Source organism: Petaurus breviceps, unplaced genomic scaffold (assembly GCF_028583685.1).
Source record: "Petaurus breviceps papuanus isolate PSGF00001 unplaced genomic scaffold, PetGlider_PUasm1.0 490, whole genome shotgun sequence".
Lineage (NCBI taxonomy): Eukaryota > Metazoa > Chordata > Mammalia > Diprotodontia > Petauridae > Petaurus > Petaurus breviceps.
In genome coordinates this window covers 9,072,692-9,094,753 of record NW_027186352.1, presented here as the reverse complement: position 1 = coordinate 9,094,753, position 22,062 = coordinate 9,072,692, and the positions used below count along the sequence as shown (strand labels likewise).

Here is a 22,062-nt window from a genome sequence, read left to right as displayed (position 1 = left end):
TCTGATTTTCTTTAAAGGCCAAGGCCATCTTTATCTAGGGGTCTTTTGGGCCAAGCTAGGGTGGAATCCAATTTGTAGACTGAACCCCAGTGCTTAAACTCAGAATTTGTGTCTGCGTATGCACAGAAAGATAGACAGACAGATAGGCAGAGGTGTGTGTATGTATATAGACACATACATGTATTTGTTGTACATATGTGCACATCTCTCTATTTTTATGTATATTTTTATGAGAGTGAGTGCATTAGTTCATGGCAATTAGTCCATTAGTTCAGGGATTATGAAGAAAGTTTCTGGGTATAAACATTCAAATCCATCCAAATGACTCCTGTAAATTGATATTTAGTAGTAATCTTAAAGATAGGTTTAAAGATAGTCAAAGTTAATATTTAAAGCTGCAAGGAACCTAAGAGACCATTGAATTCAGCCTCCTCATTTTGCATATGACAAAACTGGGGCACAAGTGAGGTAATTGACATACCCAGGGCCACATGATTAATCACTGTCTGAGGTAGTATTTGAACCCAGATTCTAATGACTTCTAGCCACTCTGCTTAAGAACAGGATGTCAGTGTATTGCTAATCATTACCTCTCTTAGGCCTCCATATTTTGAAATATGGTCTAAGTTCTTGGTCTAAACCTTGTTTCTGTCAGACTGATTTCCAGTTTCACCAGAAGTTCTTGTCAAATGGAGAGTTCTTTCCCACTTGGGTTTCTGAATTCAAGTATTTCTGCTTCTTTCCTGTTAGTCTGATCTATAATTTCTGTTGTTTAATCAGTTTCAAATGGTTTTGATGACTGATGTTTTATGATATAAATATAACATATTATTATAATTGTTTGATTAGCTGAAATATTATTTCTCCTTCATTCACATAGCTAATGGGAAGAAGAATGATCATGGAGAATGCCTGGGGTAGGGACGATGAATGATTTTTACTGTGGAACATGGCTTCTTGTCACATTACTTCCTTCATGAATTGATATTTCTAAGAGTGAGACAGCAGAAAGAAGAATTTTGGGAAAAATCCATAGAAGTGCTTTAAATGCATGAGGAAGACGCAGGATGAAAGGAGGAATAAACTCAGTATAGAGACCGTGAGTCTGAGAATACAATTTAGAATAGGCAGGAAAGGAACAGAACTGAGAAAAGTTCATCTTAGAAACAACCGCAGGGGAAAGAGCCCTAAGAAACAAGGAAAATCTTAATAGAATTTTGCTTCTGGAAGGGACCTCAAAGATCATTTAATCCATTCTCTTCCTTTTAGGGGATTTTGGCCCAGGAAATTAAACGTTCCATCCAAAGTCGAGTATCTAGTTAGTGGGAGAGCAAAGCATATCTCTTGCAGGTGGGAATCTGAGTCTGACTGTGTATGGTCCCATGACCAGAGTCCAAAGCCCAGCGCTTTATCTAAGAGGGTGACCTTGGGCAGCATCCTCACCTGTGAAATGAGGGTGTTACATCAGAACAAGTGTTCTTCTCTATGGTGGAGCCCCTTCTGAAGTCTGGCAAAGCCTTGTTTATAAGTTCATAAAATAAGGCCCATCAGATTTGTAAGGAAATCAATTATATTGAAATACAGTGATCCAAAATAGTAAAGGAAAAAAAAAGAAAAAGGTTCCAGACTCAGGTTAAGGACTCCTGGACCAAGTGGTCCCCAAGGTCACTTGTAGGTATAAAGAGGTGCCCTAAAGCCTCCGAGGGAGGGAGATGCAGAGAGAAGACGAGGCTTCCTGACCTGGCCTCATTCTAGTTTTCTTTACCTTGCATCAGTATCACGGCCAGGAAAAGCAGCACAGTCCTTCAGTGGAGCCCACAAGCATTTATTAAGCCCCTTAACATGCGGAGGCATTGTGCTAAGGGCCTGAGTAGCTGGGCTGTGAGGTAAGGGTAAGGTGACTTGTGCATTCAGCAGGGGATTCAGGGACCTGAGGGAGAAGAATGCAGTCAGATGGATGGGCAGATACAAGCCAGCTGGGGCATCCTTCCTTGCGTTGGTTTGTTTATGGCTCAGAAATAGGCAGGCCTGGGGCAGAGCCAGGCTACGTAGTTTGGGATTCCTAAGAGGAGAAAGGCCCCGATGGTGGTGTCCCTCTGTCCCGCTGCTGTTGTGACCTGTGAGAGGTCAGTCAGGGAGACCACTGCCTGTCCCTGGGCTTTGTCTCCATACTCAGTGTCCTTCTCTTTTGGGCTAAGCTTAGGTAGAAGCTTCCTGCCGGGATGAGGGTCAGTTTTCTGGAACAGAGGTTATGATGGGAAGTCCCTCCTGAGATGGTCTCAGAAGGAGTTCAGAGGAAACTGCCCCCATCACCTTTGGCCTCAAACCTAAAACCACCTGTGTCCTAGACGGTAGCTGGGAGACAGCATCTAACGGGAAAAAAATGAATGGAAGCCTGTGCTTGAACCCTGAGCCTTGGAGGTGACCTTGGCGACCATTTTAGTCTGGGCGTTCTTAGCTTGGGGTCTGGGAACTTTCCTTTTTCTTGATATTCTGGCTTGCTGTATTTCAACATAATTGATTTCCTGACAAATCCAAAGTACTTTGTAAGCATTTAAAAACAACCCTTGGAGAAGGGGTCCATAGGCCTTGCCAGATTGTGAATGGGCTCCATGATACAGAAAAGTTGAAGAACTTGTTCAGATGTAACACCCTCATTTTAGAGGTGAGGCAGCTGCCCAAGGTCATGCTCTTAGATGACAGAGCTGGGATTTGGACTCTGGTCAGAATCATAGATTCCAACTGTAAGGGACCACCTTGAGGTCCTCTCATTGTGCAGATGAGGAAACTGGGTAGCCCTGGATAAGCTAAGAGACCTGTCCACAGTTAAGTAAATAGTAAGTGAGAGAGGTTCGATTTGGACTCAAAATTCTAAACCCTGGTGTAATGTAATGCCAAGGAAAGGCAACTTCCCGAGGTTCAGAATACCAGCATAGGTGCTCTCTATTTTATTCAGTGACAAACCAAGAACAGAGAAGATCAAAACATGACATCACTCAAAATACAGCATTTACTAAGTGTGATTAAATAATCTCCAAGTACTACCCCACCCCAGGACCTTCCAATCATTCAATCAATTACAAAGTCCCTGTTCTAAATACTTCTCCACCTCTAGGCTATACCTTAATTAAGTTCACCACAGAGCCCCTCGTCTCAAATGGAGATTAGTTTCCAAACATAAGGTCAAAAGTTCCCCACCCCTGGATCACAATTGAATCTACCCCAGAGTTACATCAAGTTTAAACACAGCACTTCATACCCAAATGGAGGTCTTTTCTTCATCTTGACACGAGGCAAGTTCTCAGCAATCTTAGTTCCTGGGGAGACAAGGCTTAGCAAGGCCATAAGATACATTGCCAGTCCCTTCATGAATTCATCCTCTGTCTGTAGAACAGTCCTAGAACCCCTGAACACATTAGCAAAGCCCTCTCCCAGGATTTCTGTAAACATACAACAAGAAAATCCTTCTTCAGGGCTTCTGAACCAACAGAAAGGCTCCCAGACCCCTGCAACAACAGCACTGTCCTTCACCAGTGGACAGTATTCACTCTGTCTGCAGGACAGTCTCCAGACCCCTGCAACAACAGTACTGTCCCTCACCAGTGGACAGTATTCACTCTCTGTCTGCAGGACAGTCGCAGGCCTTCTTAGCGAACAGCCAGGTTCCAGGACTTCTTCAACAAAAGGACTGTCTTTCACCAGTGGACAAATCTGGCAAAACAACATCAAAACAGACAGACAAAGTACCAGCAAAACAGCCATGTCTCCTCAGTCCTTGGCAGCTCAGGGGGCAGGTCTCAAAAGTCCAGGGCAATTCAAAGCGGCCACCAGCAATTCTCTTAGTCTCTCTCTCTCCATGAGGTGCTGCTTCCAAAAAGATCTTCCGCCTCTCTCTAGTGTCTCTCCAAATCTACGTCACCAGCTCCTCCCAGTTCAGGACTTTCTTTTCACATCAACAAGCCCATCCCACAGGTGGGATTAACAAACTCTGGGTTTTAACACAATCAATTTGAAAACCAAGCCAATACAGGGGAATCTTTAATTGCCATTACTATCACACCTGGGGAGGAATGTAAGAGGAAGCTGAGAGCTGACTGGCTTCCTGAGATTTCTAGTTCTGAAGGACTAGTGGTCCATCACAGCCCTAAGAGGGGGTCGAGACTGTTGCAGTCTTAGAGACAGAGAGCAGACTTGTTGTGCTCAGGAGTTTTTAAGGGACACACACATTGTCTGAGACAGACTGAGAGGAAGGAGTGAGGACCAGCAGCAGTGAGGAGATGGTGTCCTCAGCCTTGCCTGGGACTTCATGAGTGGCTCAAGAAAATTGGTGATAGGAGAAAGAAGAGGAAAGGAGAAAGGGAGAGGTGGGTTAAACTGTGGTAGAGAAAGGAGAAAAGGAGGAGGGCCACTGGGCTCTTATGGAGATGTTGGGGCAGAAGAATTGGACTAAAGCTGCTGGTTCTTCAAGGACTAACAGAAATACCTCCCTCAAAGTTTGCTCCTCCCCTAACTTCCTCCTGTTCAGTCCTAGACACTGTAACTCTGTTCACTTCTATTCCCTAAATGTTTGGTGCATCCTGAGTTTTGCCTTGAACACTAAGGATCCCAAGGGATGGGTAGAGACAACCCCAAATTCTCATTAGGTCAGAGAGTCCAAACCAGTGTCTGAATGTTAGTGGTTTTCCTAACTGGGGTCTCTGAGCTATAGTGATTGTGTTAGTAACTTTTCACTGAGAAAGCACTTGAGGTCATTATGTTTCCTCTCCTAAAAAGCTAACTAAGCTGATTCAGTGTCTAGAAAGAAAGGGGGAGAAAGGGAGAGGGCAGGGAAAAGATCAGCCCCTAAACTACCTGGGGGCAGGCACTGTTAGGAAAACCCTGGGAAGGATTCAGCTCTGCCCCTTCCTGATGAGCGGGGCAGGAGCAGATAGACTCTAGCACTTGCTGGTCATGTCTCCCCTCCCCAAGGACACTCACTAGTGTTATGTTCTTGGCCTTCACTTGTTTAGGTCATGTCTGACTCTGTCTGACACCCTTTGGGGTTTCCTTGGCAGACATTCTAGAGTGGATTGTCATTTCCTTCTCCAATCCATTTGACAGATGAAGAAACTGAGGCAAATTGGGTTAAGTGACTTGCCAGGGTCACACAGCTAGCAAGTCTGAGGCCAGATTTCAGTTTAGAAAAAGGAGTCTTCTGACTCCAGGCCTGATGCTGTATCCACTGTGCTGCCCAGCTGTCCATTGGTATAATGAGACTCAAAATCCTCAGGCCATAGTATTATAAGCAGGCTAGAAGAGATCTCAGAAGCCGTTTTGTATCTGCCTTCTCTCTCCTCTCCCCCCTATTTATTTTATAGTTGAGAATTTGAGAGCCAGAGACATAGTTAATTTCAGAGGCAGAATTTGAACCCGGGACTTCGGGCTGCAGACCCATGTCTCTTTCTTTGCCATCAGGATGAAAACAACTTACTTTTCCATAGAGCGTCGTGACTGTCAAATGTGAAGTGGTCAGGATATGCTGTAGCCAAGGGCTAGTCCCTTCTCTCTTAGGGTGGTTGGTTTTGTTGTCTGTAAAAGGAGGCTGACCAAAGGTTTCCTGCAAGCACTGAATGAAATAATAGAAAGCATTTTGCAGCCATACAGCTCCCTCTGAGGAACACAGACACTGTGTTCAGTGCCTGAATCTAGGCTGCACCTTTAAGATAACAAGAAGGAAAGAAGTCGATTGACAGACCCTGAAAGTTCAAGCTAAGATTTGCATGTGGGCCTGAGGCATGTGGCTTATCATGTTCAAGGGAGTGTCCCCTATTGGCAGGGACATGGAGGAGGGTGTTGTGGCATTGTTCTGGGTGCTGCAGGGGATGCAGTGAAGGCTGGTGGCACTTGCCCTCAAGAGTGTGATGGCTGAAGTCAGTTGGAGTGTAGACACCTGAAAAACTACATAATCCTGAAGAGCACAAAGAGGGACCCTCTGGACAAATCAGATTCGCAGACAGCATGTGGTAGTGCCTATTTTGGGGACACAATCCTTATTTTGCCTTTTTCATGCATTTGGTAGATTTTCATAGACATTCTCTTGTGTACCAGGCCATGAAGACCTACAGTAACCAGGGGGATAGGTCTCTGCCTCCAAGGGACTTTTATCTGTAGGAGAGAGATAGGAAAGGAATGCAGTGGCTTCCTTCAAAGTAGACCCTGGTGAGCGCATAAAAGAGGGGCTGCAAGCCCCAGAAACCTTCAGAGGCAGGGAGGGCAGGCTGCTAGGTTTCTCCTGGACCTGCTCCTCAGCCTGTCCAATTCCTCATGTGAGGCAGGGGCGCCCCAGAGGGCCAACCAGCCTCGTAGACCCGGGGACTCCATTCTCCCACTGGGTCATGGCCACTCCTCTCCCCTCTTCAGACCCGAATGACCACCTGACGACCAGGCTTCTCTCCTTTGGGATCTCATTATTGACCTGCCCACTCAGTCCATTCCTCATTCTCTCCTCAAGAAGGACATCTCATTTCTTGTTTTGATCATGTTTGATTTAGTGCAAGCGATCTTCATCTTGTTTTGTGTGTATCATGGACCCTCCTGGGAATAGTGACGCTAATGGTCCCATTCACTGAATAATGCTTTTAAATGCATAAAATAAAGTCCCAGGATTACAAAGGAAACCAAGTGTATTGAAATATAAATATCAAAAATATTTTTTCCCTAGGATCAGATGCCCATTCTGGGAGTCCCTCCTCATCTGCCTCCATACCACCCTCCACATACTAGAGCAAATAGCTGAATTTAGTTGATGAATTTTGCAGTCCCAGGTCCTTGTGCCAGGTCTATATGTCCATCCATACATTCATCCACCTGTCTGTCCATCCTTCTGTCCATCCATCCATCTACCTCTCTGTCCATCCTTCCATCCATCCTTCCATCCATCCATCCATCCATCCATCCACCCACCCACCCACCCACCCATCCATCCATCCATCCATCCATCCATCCATCCATCCATCCATCCATCCATCCATCCATCCACAACCTCTAGATTAATGCTTCCTCCATGATTCTTTTTCTTTTTTTTTTAATTTAGCAAGTATTTATTAACCATTTTTTGTATGCCATTTACTGTGAAAAGCAATGGGAATACAAAGACCAAATGGACTGTCCCTGCCTGAAAGAGCTGACATTCTTAACCAAGCCAAACATTACTGACTTTTTTGTTTTTCTGAAAACTGTCATTTCTTAGTGTTCCCCGCGCCCCCGCCATCCCTCATATTAAAGAATAGAAAAGAAAAGGTTAAAAAAGCTCACTAGCACCAAACACCACGTTACATGAGTTCGCCACCTCCATACCCATGGTCCCCTGCTTCAGAAAGGGAGAGACTGAACCAGCGACGACCTGGTCGTCTCCCAACCTCCTTCTCCCTTGATTCCACCTTCTTCTAACTGCTCTGAGACTGGTCTGGAAGACGTTGGAAAGCTCCCTGTCTGTGTTAGAAGGCAAGTGATTGTGACCCTGACATCAGAAGTTTTGGGGTGTTAGAATAATTCTCTAATTTTAATAATTCTTCTGTTTGGATTTATTGGCCTTTTCCGGATCCCCGTCTTCAAAAGCAACCCCAAGCTGCTGCTGTTAAAAGGTCTTTATTTTCATAGAAAGCAGTGGGAGGGCTTGAAGTTTCTCTGTAAGCCACACACACACATACACACACATACACACACACACACAGACACAAACACACAGACAAACACACAGAGACAAACACAGACACACACAGACAACCCCCCCCCCCCCCCCCCCCCCCCACCCCCCCCCACCCCCACCCCTCTGCCCATCCTTCTCTCTGGTTGCTGGTACCACTAGGCCAGCCTGTTGGCAAATTGTATATGGTGTTTTCAACTGGAAGAAAAAAAAAATGAGTTTCAGTTGCTTATCCTGCGGCATTTATTGTCTTGGGGGGGAAATGAGCTCCCAGATAAAACTGACAAATGTACTTTTCCTTCTCTGATTGAAATAAACTTTTGAAGTTTCCCCCCCCTCTTTTTGGCTCATTCTTCACTGCTGTATTTCCCTCAAGTGAAACTCTTCACTGCGACTTAGTCATAATTGACTTAATTTTTCTTCCAAGGACTCCACAAAGAATGAATTCTTTGAGCTAAAGACATTGATATCAATGGTGGTGAGCCCTTTCTCTTTTCATTTATGTAAATCCATATTTTTTTAATAAATTTTTATTGATGTCGTTTATTTTCACATTGCCTACATTTTCCAGTATGTTTTTCAGTCCCATGCCTCCATCCCTCCCTGAAAGCCCTTTCTTACTCATTCACTGAACAAGGCTGACATTGTCTGTAGTTCTCCCCCTCTTCAGGGAAGCTTTTTCATCTATTTAATTCGGGGCCAGAGCTCGGTGATTGTAACTTGCTAGCATTCAGTTTTGTTTTCTTGGTTTTGTCCTTAGCACTTACTTCGGTGTTGTTATAGTTTATATTGTTTTCCTCGGTCTGCTTACTTCTCATTATTAATGTCTGTCTTTCCATGTTTCTGGGCTCTGCTCACATTCATCAGTCTTCCTCAGAAATGCGCCATCGTGCTCATGTAGGACCGTTGGATCAGTCCTTCTTCTTGCATTGAGTGTCTACTTTATTTCTAGATCTTTGCCGCTATCAAAAGTGGCCTGTAAACATTGGGTCTGTATGTGGCTTTTGTTTTGGTCACCGACCTCGCTGAAATGTACACCTCCCGTGGGCTTTCTGGGTCAAGCCCATGGGCATTTCAGTCTCTCTCCCAATCGTGGAGGCTGCCTAGCTTGCCCCACTTCCTCCAGCACTGACCACTCTCATCCGGCCATCTTTTCTGGTTTGCTGGATGTGAAGCCAAAGCTCAGAGTTGTTTTGATTTGCATTTCTCTTATTCTTAATGATTGTTTTTAAATTAGAAAAACAACAAGCTGTTTGACTCCAGACCATTTGTTCAGTGGCAGTAAGATTTTTTCAGAGCCCCATCATGAATCCTTGTAGTGACTGCTCCCATCTTGGCAGGGGGTTGGGTGTTTGTGAGTGCATAACACCACATTAATGAGAAAACTGGAGAGAACCAGCCTCAGAGAGACGGAATTAAGTCCTGAAAGCTCTAATGATCCACCCCTAGGAAAATACAAATGGCCAGATTCCCCTTCTCTCTGTCCTTGTTCGTGGCCACACGAAGCATCTTCCCTGTCCCTGACTTGGTGTCCCACTAGGGAATAAAATTGTTAATTTGGAGTGAAAAGATGCCAAGGTGTCATTCCTCCCTCGTTCCTCGCATAAAGTTAATGGCTACATAAGTGTCACTTTTGTTGTTGCTGATGACAATAAGAACATTTAAAAGCATTCGATGAGTGATGAGTGGCCTTTATTCGTGTCTGTGGCTTTTGCTTGTTTGGCTCCTCCTGCAAGTTATATAAGAAATGGGGCAACTTTTTGGTTTAAGGTCATGAAACCAGGCACTGGGATAATTTCCTAGTTTCTGGGTGATTTCCAGCCTTCTTTGGGGCCCCTGCTCCCATTGCCCATGCTAACAAGGGCCTTGAATGGCAACTGTGTGGTGTGGTAATTGACTTCCTGCTGAATATACATTCCCCATCTCTCCTTGAAAAGTTCCCTGAAGTGGCTGCAGTTTAAATGTGGCCAGACTCCAGTCATGCAGACCGTTCGTGCCTTCCCTTTGAGGCTTATGGGAAAACTCAGGTTTATGGAAAAGCTATATATCATTCTTCCTTTGACTTGAGGACTTTTTGGTTTTAGGACAGAATTCATTAAAAGCCATTGACTTCAGTCTCCTTCTGAGTCTCAGGGAGTTTAGATGGCTTGCCCTGGGTCATAAAGATTGTGTGTGTGAGGGTGGATTCAAACCCAATCCTTTCTGATTCCAAGCCCAGCCCTTTATTCACAGCTCCATCCAGGATCCTTCTCAATTAGTATTTCTTTTAGTGCACGTAGGAATATTTTCTTTACAAAAAATTAGCTCATTGAAAACATGTCAAGGATGTCTCTCATCTGTGAAACTTTTAGTAAAAAGGTCTGAATTCATGAAAACTGCAAGTGTCAGATGAAATCGCAGCTAATAAAATCCAGGATGTATTTAAGTTTGTAAAGCTTTTTACATAAGTTATCTCACTTCATCCTCATGGTAACCTTGGAAGGCAGGTACTCTTATTTTCTCCATTTTTACAGATAAAGAAATTGAGGCAAACAGAGGAAAAGTGACTTGCCTAGGGTCACACAGCTAATAAATTTTATTTGAACTGGAGTTTTCTGGATGCCAAGTGAAGTACTCTGTGTACTTTGCTGTCCAGCTCTCTCCTTGCTTGGGAATGCAGATTAGATCTGTCTGTCCATCCATCTCTCCCTCTGTCCGTCCATCTGTCCATCATCTGTCCATCCATCCGTCTGTCTGTCTCTCTATCTCTGTGGGATAATGGATCCTAGGGTCCTGGGTTTAGGACTAGAAGGTACTTCAAAGACCCTTAGTCCAGCCCCTTTATTTTTCGTATGGGAGGCCGAGACACAGAAGGTTAAATGACTTTTCCAGTGTCACCCAGGATCCTAGGCAGGATGTGGATCTGAGGTGTCTTGACTCTAAGTCTAATGCTTTCTCGGCTAAGCTGCCATGTTGGCTGCTTTGCCAGACCTGGAGACAGATCTTGGATCCTGCAGTTAACCCTGGTGTGAGCATGAGCTTACCCCTCCCCCCCAAGTCCTCTCAAGCGCAGTCTTCTCATGTGTACAGTGAAGATGACAACTGTCTGTAGACAGCCAACAAGGCTGTTATGCAGCTCCAGGGAAACCAGGGCTGAGGCCTCAGCAAACTCCGAAGTGAACACCAGGCTTCAACATCATCATTTTTTGTAAACAGATGGACATGTGTGTGTGTGTGTGTGCGTGTGCGTGTATGTGTTTGCGTGTGCATGTATGTGTACTGTTCCGCCTCTAGATTTGGGCCCTGGTCACTAGACTTCTGTTAATTCCATTGGCTGCTTTCTTTACAGATTGTATGAAAACAAGGGGGAAGCTGACTTCATGGAGTCCTTGCTGCAGCTATTCAAGTCCATCAATGACATGATGGGCAGCATCTCTGATCAGACCGTGCGAGTCAAGGTATGGCCTTGAAGGCTCTGAAGGAGCTTCTTGTGTGGAGCCAACCAGGAGGGGGTGGAGACAGGGAGGCAGGGAGGGAAGCCTGGAGGGAGAGAGGGATGGAGGGAGGGAGGGAGATAGGTGGGAAGGGAAAGAGGGAGGAAGGGAGATAGGCAGGCTGGGAGAGAGGGAGGGAGATAGGCGGGGAGGGAGGAGGGAAGGGCTTCTGATTGTGGGCTGGAGAGAAGCCCTAATTATGCATGCAGTGAAGCCTGAAGGCCCCAGAGTATATTTTGCAAGGAGCATAATCGTGCTTAGTGGGTATAATGAAAGTTTTCCCCCCTCTTAGATGCTTTTAAACACTTTTATTGCATATGTCTGTGCCCTCTCTGCAAGGCAGTAATCTGAACTTACTTTTCTTTAAATAAGCAGACTTGCCGATCAGCTGGTTCTGCACTTTCTGACTCTCCTCTGGTGCGGGAGGGATGGGGTTGGAGCTGCTGTGGATCACCCCCTAGTCTATTGCTTTCCTTCCTCTAGGAGGTGTGTTAGAACAGCCGATGTCTTAGTCTTTTGGCCTCCCTTTTTTGTGTTGATGTGAGAGCCATACACAGGGCCTCTCTCTTCCTTTCCAACCATCCATAATGCCCAGTTCCTTAGTGGGATAGTTAGGCAAACCATTGCCCAGTAGGGTTCCTGTCTTGTCAGATGAATCATCCTCTGTTCTAGTAGGTCTGCTTTGTAGAGGATCATAGATTTGGAGCTGGGAAGGTCATCCAGTCCAATATCTCCATTTTACAGAGGAGGAAACTGAGGTCACTAATGAGACATTGCTGTTAAGTGACAGAACCTCTCTTTGAAGCTACACCCTCTGAATTCAGTTCCGGAGCTTTCTCCTGGGGCACCATGCTTTGTCTCCCTATGATTTGAAGTCTTATGAGATGTGGTTTCTGTCCTCAAGCACAATCCTTCCAGAGTCATGGGATTATAAATCAAATGCTGGAAGGGTCCTTGGGGGCCTTGGTGTCCTGCCCCTTCTGTTAACAGATGAGGAAACTGAGGCAGTCTCTGACACGAGGATAATGAAGGTTATACTGCTTCAGGCAGGGGAGTGGATCATATTGTGTGGCATTCAGGTCTGTGATCATTGCCTTAGAGAGATTTGTATGTCATGTGATCACAGATGGGTCATGATTGCTTTCCATGTTTCTCCTTTCAACCCACATGTAGTGTGGATCATGTTGAACACTCCTTTGGAGATGGGACGGGGCCCCAAGCCTCCTTAGTTATGTCTCCGGGGCATTGCTTTTATTTTGATTCTCCATGGATGACTCTTCTCCATTACAAAATTAGCCATGAAATTGGCAGTGTGTTGTCAATGCGGATGCCCTAAGAGGACTTTCCACCTGATTATCCCAACACAATGGCGTCCCGCCTTGGCTTCGCTTTCTCGTTTCCATTCCACAAACATTTATTTAATGTTCTTTTTAATGTTTAATTTCAGAAAACAACCCTCCAACTATTGTTTGAAAAGTGTTTTTGAGAAGTAATTTCCAAGCTATAAAGCTTTGCCAAGCTCTCCTGAACGAAGATTTATTTGTTTTCCGACATGTCGAGCAGTGGTTGTGACCAATGGAACAAATATATATCAACGTGAACAAAATAACTTTCCTTTAAAAAAAAACTCCTAGACATTGCGGTTTTCTGACAGTAGCATTTTATTTTTCTAAGAGAATTGTTCTTTCTGTGTATTCGGTTCAACATTTTAGCAAACACTTGTCTTCTTACTTTTTGATAAGATGGATCTGCAGTTTGTCAAAAGAGTAAAGTGATGTTTAGTTAATTTGCTTAGGTTGGCTATTCTTGCAGCGGATGCTCCTAAAAACAGTCTTGATGGTCTAATGACAAAACTTGCTCTGTATCCACTATTATTAGTGAAATTGATGCCTGATAGGAGACAGTCCAGTCACCAGTGATAGCCCAATGCCCAAGCCAATGCCCTCCCAAGGCTCATTAAGGGAGGCATGGGCTCCAGAGACAGAAGTGACAGACCCCCGTCCTCTGTCCTGCTCACTTCATGTCTGGAGTGAGTGTTGTGTTCCTTTTGGAGTGACACACTTTAGGAAGGGTATAGAAAATGGGGTTGCACCTGGAATGCCCCTTGACTGGTGAAGAGATTCGAGGGTTAGATACCTGAAGATCCTCTAATGAGCTGGGGACATTTAGCTTAGAAAAGACTTTAATGAAGCTGTGGGGGGGACGTGGTTGAGTGTGGGAGAGGGGCAGGCTTGCTATCTTTGACCCCAGAGGACAGAAGGAGGAATGGGGGGAGAAAAGTACAGATTTCAGCTTGATATAAAGAAGACCTTTCTCCTAACCTCTCCTTCTGGGAGTGGATGGTTTCCCTATGTCGTGGGCTCCTCTTCACTAGAGGCTGGTGAGGATAAGATGCATGAACTCTCATTTGGAAAGTGTTGGGAATGGATTCTTAGTTAAGTGTGGATTGGTCTAGATGCCCAAAGAGGTCCCTTCCAAAAGAGACAGATGGCACAAAACTGGTGGGGCTAGTGATCACAAGAGGCAGCATCAGAAAGGTTTTGACAGGTTAGTGTATGGGGCTGAATATAATAAGGTGAAATTCATTAGAGATAAATGTAAAGGCTCCTCTTGGGGGTACAAAAAATAAACTTCACGGGTATAAGGTGGCTGTAACTATCTAGAGAGAGAAAGACATTATTCAGAAAAAGGTGGGGGTGTTTTAATGTCCGGCCAGCTCAGTAAGAGTCAGTTAGGATGGTGATGTAGTAGCCCCCAAAGCTAATGAGACCATGGGCTCACTAAGATGAGTGAACATGGCTTCTATAAAGAAGGAGGTGTCAGAAAAAGAGGCTGGTTTAGACTGAATATCAGGGAAATTTTCCTAATCATTCCTAAAGAGGAATGATTGGGAAATTTTCCTAATCATTCCTAAAGAGGAATGACCTCCCTTGAGGGTCATGGATGTCTCCTTCTTGGACACTCCCAGGCTCAGCCTGGACAGCCACTCTTAGGAAATTTTCTTTTGTGGATCCCTTTTTGGCTGAGGATTGGGCCTCGAGGCCACTGAGATCCCTTCTGGCCCCCCATTCTGTGCTCCTCTGAGAAGGCCTGAGTCTGTGAATCAGTGTCACTAACTCCAACAAGGCATTTTAGCAAAAGAGGAAGAGTTAGCATAAGAATAGATGAAATTACAGGAAGCATTGGGCTCAGAAGAAGTTTGGGAATTCTAAATATATTTTCCCATCATTAAATTTAGCTAGGCTTTGACTTGCGTCTGCCTCCTTCCCTGTGTGTCAAATCATTTGGTGACGGAAACCGTGGGAGACCTTTCTTGGGAAGGTGTTTTATTATAAGACACAAACTACTTCTGTGACGTTCAGACATCGGTGCCAAGCTTCTGTTTGGGGAGATGGATCCAGCTATTTGACCTTGAAGTGATGTTTCTCTAGCTGCTGGCTTCTGTTCAAGCGCCATATGCCTCTAGGAGCCTGGAAATGGTCTCAAATTGGAGCGTTTCCATCTCTGAGGATTCGAGTTGTACGTCTCTCTGGGGTTGCTTGGGGGCACAGCATAGTAGTCTTAAAGATGGAGGAGACCCTGGGGGTCAGAGAATCCTTCCTTTTCATTTTACAGCTGAGGAAACCGAGGCCTAGAGAGGGAAGAGGTCTTGCCTGAGGGTGGAGAAAGGCTTGGAAACTGGGCGTCCTGACTGCAGATCCAGTATTGCGAATGGACATGGAATCATGAATGCTCAGACTTGAGATGTCGGTACTATGTGCCCGGCACACAGTGAGTGCCTAATAAATGCTCACTCCTTGATTGATAATGAGCAAATGGAGAAAATGGCGTTCTCAGCCTGGCGCTTCTCCAGTCCCATGGCTGCATCCTGGAAGCGTTCTTCACAACCAAGGCTTCTTCAGAAAGAGAGTTTTTGTTCTTCCTGACTTGTGTACACTATGACCGTGCACCCCTACTGAATCTGAAATAGCTGTTGGTAGTGGGCCCTTTAGTACGGCTTCGTCGCCGCCATCATTTGTTCCAATTCTGCAACCATTCCCAAGCGCCTTCTCTTTCCCAAGCGCTGTTCTAGGCACCATGAGATAAAGACAAAGTTGAAATATTCCCGTCCAACTTTCTTTCGTTTTTTTTCCCCTAATTTGGGGGGAATTGATGGTTTTTATAATAAGGGAATCCAAGGCCCAGGCCTCTGATTTCTTAGTTGTGGAGAACTCCCAGTGAGGAAACTGCCTTGAGCAGTACAGGTTTCTGATTTCTCTGAAACTTGTGGCCTCACAGTGTGACCGGGAGTCAGGGAGCCCTGGGTTCACATCTGTCCCCAGGCACTTACAACGTTTGTCTGCCTCGGTCTCCTCACCTGTAAAATGGTGATGAAGCAGCACCTGCCTCCTGGGGTTGCTGTGAGGGTCAAATGAGACAATATTTGTGGAGCTCTTAAAGCAGTATATAGAAGCTGTTCTCGCTGTTCTTGTGGCTCTCGGTCATGGTTGTCATTACTAGCCAGCGATTAAGAGCTTTGCCAAGGGTCACACAGCCATTAGGTATTCCCAGTTTTTCCTGTTTTAACAACTATATATATATATATATGTATATACACACACACACACACACACATATAACAGTCACCCAAAAAGTGACATTTCTGTAATTCTTCTAAAGTTTTCTCTAGCACTTTATAGACAGGGTGGCCCAAAAGTCCCAGTGCAGTCTTAAGTATTAAAGCTTGAAATGGCACTAAGACTTTTGGGACACCCAGTTCCTATTAATCTCACTGATCGCTGACAAAGTTGAATGAGCTTTGGCTGGATAAAAATTTCACTAACATCCAGAGGCAGTATCTGGCTAACCCAGACTGATGGAGGGAAGCACTTATGCCAATGTCCTATTAGAAAATTACTCATTCTGTATTTCCTGCCGACCTCGCTTTGCTGTGAAACGGGAAGCAGGGATTTGAGAGCTTTATTTGACGGTCTTCTAAGGAAACTGGGCTTGAGCTCACCTTTTGTTCTTCTCTGTTAGGCACCTGAGTGGTCCCCAGGAGGCCTCTGGGGCAGAGGCCCTGCCCTGGTGCTGGGCTCAGATGCAATCCTGGGCTGAAATGGCTGCTCAGGCCTGGGTCTTGGGGTCTAAACAGAACTCTCAGGTCTGTTCTAGCTCCTAAATACTCTGATCATCTGAAGTCTGAACTTGTCATAAAGGTTTATAATGTGTCCACACTCTCCTATGGTCACTTAAGCAATGTGTACACAGTAGGAAAAGGGCCGTTTCCTTACTGTTGTTTGTGTGACCTTCAACCCTGAGCATGGGGCCTGGAACCTACCCGGTGCTTAATTGGGCCTTGCTGGATTGGATTCGAATGGAAAGAAAAGAGTAAAAGTCTGTTTGTGTTTCTAGACATTAGGCCGTGGCTGGATGTTTGGAGGCCTCTGGGAGTCTCTCAGCACTGTCCTGGTCATTTTCCTGTCTGGCACTGCTGAGGCCCTTGTCCTCTCCACAAGACCAGAGGGATGCGGGGCTCAGAAACACTGTCTCCAAACCTGGGTCCGCAGCACGGAGAGCTTTTTCTCTTCAAGCAGATTCCTTTGTGTTCTCCTTGGAGACCCTGACTGATCTTTTTTTCTTTACCTGTAGAATTGTTCATAAGAATTCTTCTTGCCTATCATTTACTCATTAACTCGCCTTGCATTTATTGAGCTCTTCTTCTTTGTTAGGGCCCTGGGGGTGGAACAGAGGAATCAATAATGTTCCCCGGAGGAGGTTAAATCTGGTTAGAGAGAGTACAAGCACAAACTGGAACAAGTGGAAAAGTTGTGGAGGAAGAGGCTTGTGCTGCTGTGTGACCCTGGGTGGTTGCTGACCCTCTCTGGGCCTCAGGGCCCACTTCTGTAAAGGGAGCAGCTCCCTCCTGGCTCTGAGCTGTCCAGGCCACAGTCCTCCTTGCCATCTCTTCCATGACCAAGCCCTTACGTCTTTCTTTTCTACATCCCTGTCACGCTGTACCGCGTGTTGTACTCAGCCCTGTCCGTGGTGTGTCCCCTCCCATCGGACTGTAGATTCCAGAAGTGGTAGGTGTGGCATACATGGGTACCTGGGCTGGTGCCTTGCACATAGTGGGGGCTTCCTAGGCTTAGCCGGTTTTTGAGGTGGGCCTAATGGGTGTGGCAGACCTGAGCTTGTAGCAGACAGCTGAGCTTTCCGGGATCCAGCCCGAGGAATCCTAGATTTCACCTTTTTGGTCCGAGTGCTTTCTAATTTGGGTTGTTAGAGCAAATGACATTTTGGTGACACTCCACAAGGTCCGTCCACCATCTTTTCAACTATTCTAGATCTGAAGAAACTCTGCCTTTGATTGGGCTTGGGCTAGTCTCTTGTATTTGCAGGGTGTATGTCTTGAACCCACCATCAGCCGGGGGTCCCTGGGGTTGAGTCTGGAAGCTGTCCTCTGTTCCCTCCCCTGGTCACTGCTTCCCTGCCTTTCTTCTTCACCTACCCTTCCTCTGCTCTCTCCTCACCTTCTCTGTTTAGTATTTGGTTAAAGCTGAATACTTCCTGCTTGCTTTCTACAGATGTCAAGCTTATGTCTAGTGATGGGCTTCCCCAGATCCCTACAGCCACCTCACACATTCAGCAAGTGTTGAAACTGGTTGCATTTCTAAGGAAATAGGAAACTGCAGTTTGAAGAAGAGAGGACTCATCCCCTGGCCAATTCTCCCCAGCATTTCATCCTATTAAGTCTGGGGAAATTGCCTGAAGGGAAGAGCTAAGGGATGAGGGGAGCGGCCACAGGCCAGATGTGGAAGGGGACGCCTATTTCCTTAGAAGGAAGGCTGCCTTTGGGTTCTGGCTTCCCCTAGAATCATTTCCACTGTTGTCTCCTTTCAGAAAGACTGTAGGACTTTCTCTGTGTTTACTCCTTATATCCCTAGTCCCCCCATGGCTTGGGTTTCTGGCCCTCCCACGCCACACCCCCATCAATACGCCCGTAGGCCAGCCCAGCTGGCCTGTTCTGCTTCCTCACTCCCAACTGGCCGGCTCAGAACCCACTGCCGTGCCTTTGCAGCAGGTGTTTCTCTGTCTGGATTGCTTTCCCTCATCACCTCCTCTCCCTAAATGTCCTCTTTCTCAGACGTGACCCAAGCTGTGCCTTTGCCGTGGAGTCTTTGCTGATCCTTTCTCTTTAACTCCTATGAATATGTAATTTGCTTATCCATCCAGATGCCTCTGTTGCGGCTCCCTGTGGCCCTGCTGCAGTCTCAGCGTCTCTGTTGGAGTAGACTTCATACTCAGCCCTTGCAGTCCTGGTGGGCATCATCTCACCTCATCCTGGTCTCCCCTAGCCCCTTACTTAGTCCCAAGTTCTTGATTCCTAAAATGTCATCAGCACCTCGTAGGCAGGGGCTACTTCCTTTGTCTTTGTTTCCTGGGGCCCTAAGGAATACTGGTCGAACTGCATTCTTTGGGTTGGATTTCCTCTGTCATGTGCTTTAGGCTAAAACATCGCATCATCTTTGACCTTGATAAATTTGATAGGGAATGAACAAGCTTCACCGACATTTCCTCACTCAAGCGGGGTTTCTCAGCCTTTGAGGGCAGCTTATGCATCCAACTTTGCCCAGTCCAGTAGGAATAGAAGAAAACCAAAGTCTGCACCATCAAAGTCTGGGCTTATTAAAACGAAGATATCTTGGCTTCCGTGCTCCTGTAACCTTTAGATGGAATAATTTATAGTGAGAGATGCTCATCTAGAGGCATAAATTTCTCTGTATGTCTCATTAGATGATTAAGCAAGATTAACAGTCCTCGTTGGCTGATTAGCTAAACATCTCGAATATGTAATTAATTCTTGGAAAATGTCATTTTTATAGAATTTCTGGGAAGATGAAGTTTGAGATATGGAGTATCCTTTTCTGGGTTTATCATTACAAAAGAAATGGAGACAAGATTCACAGAACAGGGAGAAGAGGCAGTCACCGAGGTGGGATAAACGGTGATTTTCACAGTTGAGAATTGATTTCACTTTGACTTAAGATAAACATCTTGTCATATTTATCTTGAAAATGACTTTGTTAGACCCACGTCCCCGGGTTTGTAACCTTGTAATCTCCCTTTTCTTGTTCTCTTCCCCTTCCCCTCCCACATCTAATCTGTGGCCATATCTTGTCTGTGTGACTTCTTCAGCGGATCTCCCATCTGCCCTGTTCTCTTTACTCCTGCAGCCCCCACTGGCTCCCAACCTACTGGGCACATTGGCATCCAAGAGTTGAGGGAGACATTTTGTAGAGGGTAGGATTGGAGGTTGGAGGTTGACCTTGGAAAGCAGAAAGAAGAGTTAGGTCTTGGAGATTTTATAGGTTTGATCTTTTTTTTCCTTCTGAGAATTAGTGTGTGTGTGCGTGTCCATGTGTGTGCATGTCCATGTGTGTGCACATGTGTGTCCATACCTTGAAACTGAGAAATAGAAGATCCAGGCTTTTCAGTGTCATCTCCATTTCTCAAGGCTCCCCTCCACTCTTCTTTCCCCCCCCCCCCCAAAACTGTCTGTGGTAACAAGGAAAAGGAAGCACCGTTTGGAAAAGTAACTGAGACATCAGCGGTGTTCCCTGCCTGTCCTATGCTATTTTTCTGCAAAGAAAGGAGGGAGGTTCATTTTCTCTTCTCTTCCTTGGGGCTACTGCATTTCATCCAATATAGCAGCTCTCAGTGAGGGCTCTGAAAGGAAAAGGTGAAGACTGGTTGTTTTGCAAGAGGAAGAGTTCTCTTTCATTGCTGGTCAACAAGCCGATGAGAAGCTTCAGAAGAGGAGGAGGGGGAAGGGTGGAGGAGGTGGTGGTGGCGGAGGGTCTTGGAGGACTGGAGGAATTGGACATTGACTAGAAGCATGTCCTTAGATGTCAGAGACGTATAGTTGCTGTGGACCCAACGAGGAAGGGCAGGCTCAAGGCTCTGTCCGAATTCCAGTAAAACTGGAAAACGAGAAATCCCCTCGAAGACTCCAGAACAAGGACTGACGGGAGCCGTGAGTTACCCTTTTGCCACATTCTCTTCTTAGCTAGACCCCCCTGTCCCTTGGACGCTGTATGCACTAGTGACACATTGAGCTACAGACTTTGGGGGATATTTGGCACCAAATATGAGAATTATGTCACCTTAGTAAATACTGCTTGCCAAAACCTGACTCCACCTGGCTGGCTAATCGATACTCCCTCCCAGTTATGGGAAGGAAGGATGCCGGCTGGGGCCCGTGCTCTACAGGAGGTTAAAGACATCCCGTGGCCCTTGGAGATGCCCCCTGGGGGAGGTGGAGGCTACGCTCAGTCTGCATTGCAGCTGAGGGTTGCTAGAGTAAGTTCAGGGCATGTTCTACATTTCTATCTCCACGTGTACATGCAGATGGTGAAAAGTAGGTGAATTCTTTCAGGTTTCATCTGCTGGAGCTGTTCATTAATTTTTGTGTTAGTTATATTTTTTATTTGTATCACTTTATAAAAAAGACAAGGTTTTCGGCTTAAGAAGAGTTTTTATTTAAGATGTATGGAGGTTTTTGTGTACTTCTGTGGCTAGGTCAGGTTATGCTGATGGGCATTTTCCCAGGTGCAGAGCCTGTGGGACTTACTGAAGGTGTGCTTTCTCATTTCTTGGTCCCTCTGAGGGCTGATGGAGACTCTAGGGGAGTCAGTCTCTAGATATTGCTGTCTTGGCCAGTGTTTGATGCTATCAGTAACATTTCTAGAAACCCAGAAGTGACCTCTTTCAAACTAATAAATCAAACCAAGCCTACATGATTCTGTCAGCTGAAAATTTCTGGGGTGCATTTCCAAGGCTTTGTGGCAGTTATTGTAGCATCCAAGCATTGGAGATCACTCTTGATTGTTGTTGGTAGTGAGTGGTGATGTTATGAAACATTTCCTCTTTTTTTCTGAAACATTTTCTAATGTCTATTGAATAATGAATATATATATATATATATATCGAGAATCATTGGGCAGAGCATCACTCATGTAGCCCTTGAGCTTTCTGAATCAGGGTCCAAATGAGAAACTGAGGTCGTGTGCTTGAGGTTAGACATGGGAGGAAGCAACAGCCCTCCTTCCTGGTTTTGTGCTCGCTATTTTTCAAGTGTGTTGTGCATTTCTCGTTTTGGATCTATGGTGTTGCCCTGCTCTTTCCCTCATCTTCACCCCTCACATCTTTCTCATTGACAAGTCTTAGGAGTTTGACCTCCATGATGTGTCTCTTGTTCATGAGAGAATGGATGGATGAGAATGCATCGCTTAAGCCCTGACCACGGGCAAAGCTCTGCACTCATCAGCATGGAGAATTGATCCAAAGCCAGGTCTCCTGGTCTTCAGAGAGCTCACCTTCCAGTGCTGGTGGCTGTGGAGTCCCCATTGTGGCTTTGAAACAGTCCTTGGAATTAGAGTTTGAAGGGACCTGCAGAGCCTTCTTTCTGGTCCAGTCCATGCCTAAGCCTAAGTTCCCTTTGCATCGTTATCCTCAAGGGGTCCTTCCCTGTGACTTGCACACTTCCTGGGATGGGGAGCCCAGCAAGTTCATTCTGCTTTGGGGAGAGGATCGTGATTAAGGAATCACCTTGGGATTCCCACGCTCTAGGGGCTAGGATGTTTTCCATTATGTGAATTCAGACTTGAACTGTAAATGCTGCCCGTTGCTGCTCTCGATTTCCTCTCCTTCCCCCACTGGCAATCGGTCTTGCATGTGGCAGCCCCATGAGACCACAAGCATTTATTAAAGCCCTCAATGTGTCCTAGGCATAATGCCAATGCTGTGGTTACAAAGAAAGGCAAAAATGGTCCCTGCCCTCAAGGAGTTTACATTCTAATGTGAGACATTAGGCATGCACACACACACACACACACACACACACACACACACACACACACACAC

The 22,062-nt window shown here is 45.7% G+C and overlaps 1 protein-coding gene across 2 annotated transcripts in view; it reads left to right on the top strand.

The window, feature by feature from the left end:
• DOCK1 (dedicator of cytokinesis 1) overlaps positions 1-22,062 on the top strand; it is a 618,254-nt gene that overhangs the window by 149,647 nt on the left and 446,545 nt on the right. For both annotated transcript variants that reach the window (XM_069101719.1, XM_069101718.1), the window contains exon 23: positions 11,013-11,121. In XM_069101719.1, the coding sequence (XP_068957820.1) occupies positions 11,013-11,121 (109 nt within the window). The remainder of the gene's footprint in view (positions 1-11,012; positions 11,122-22,062) is intronic.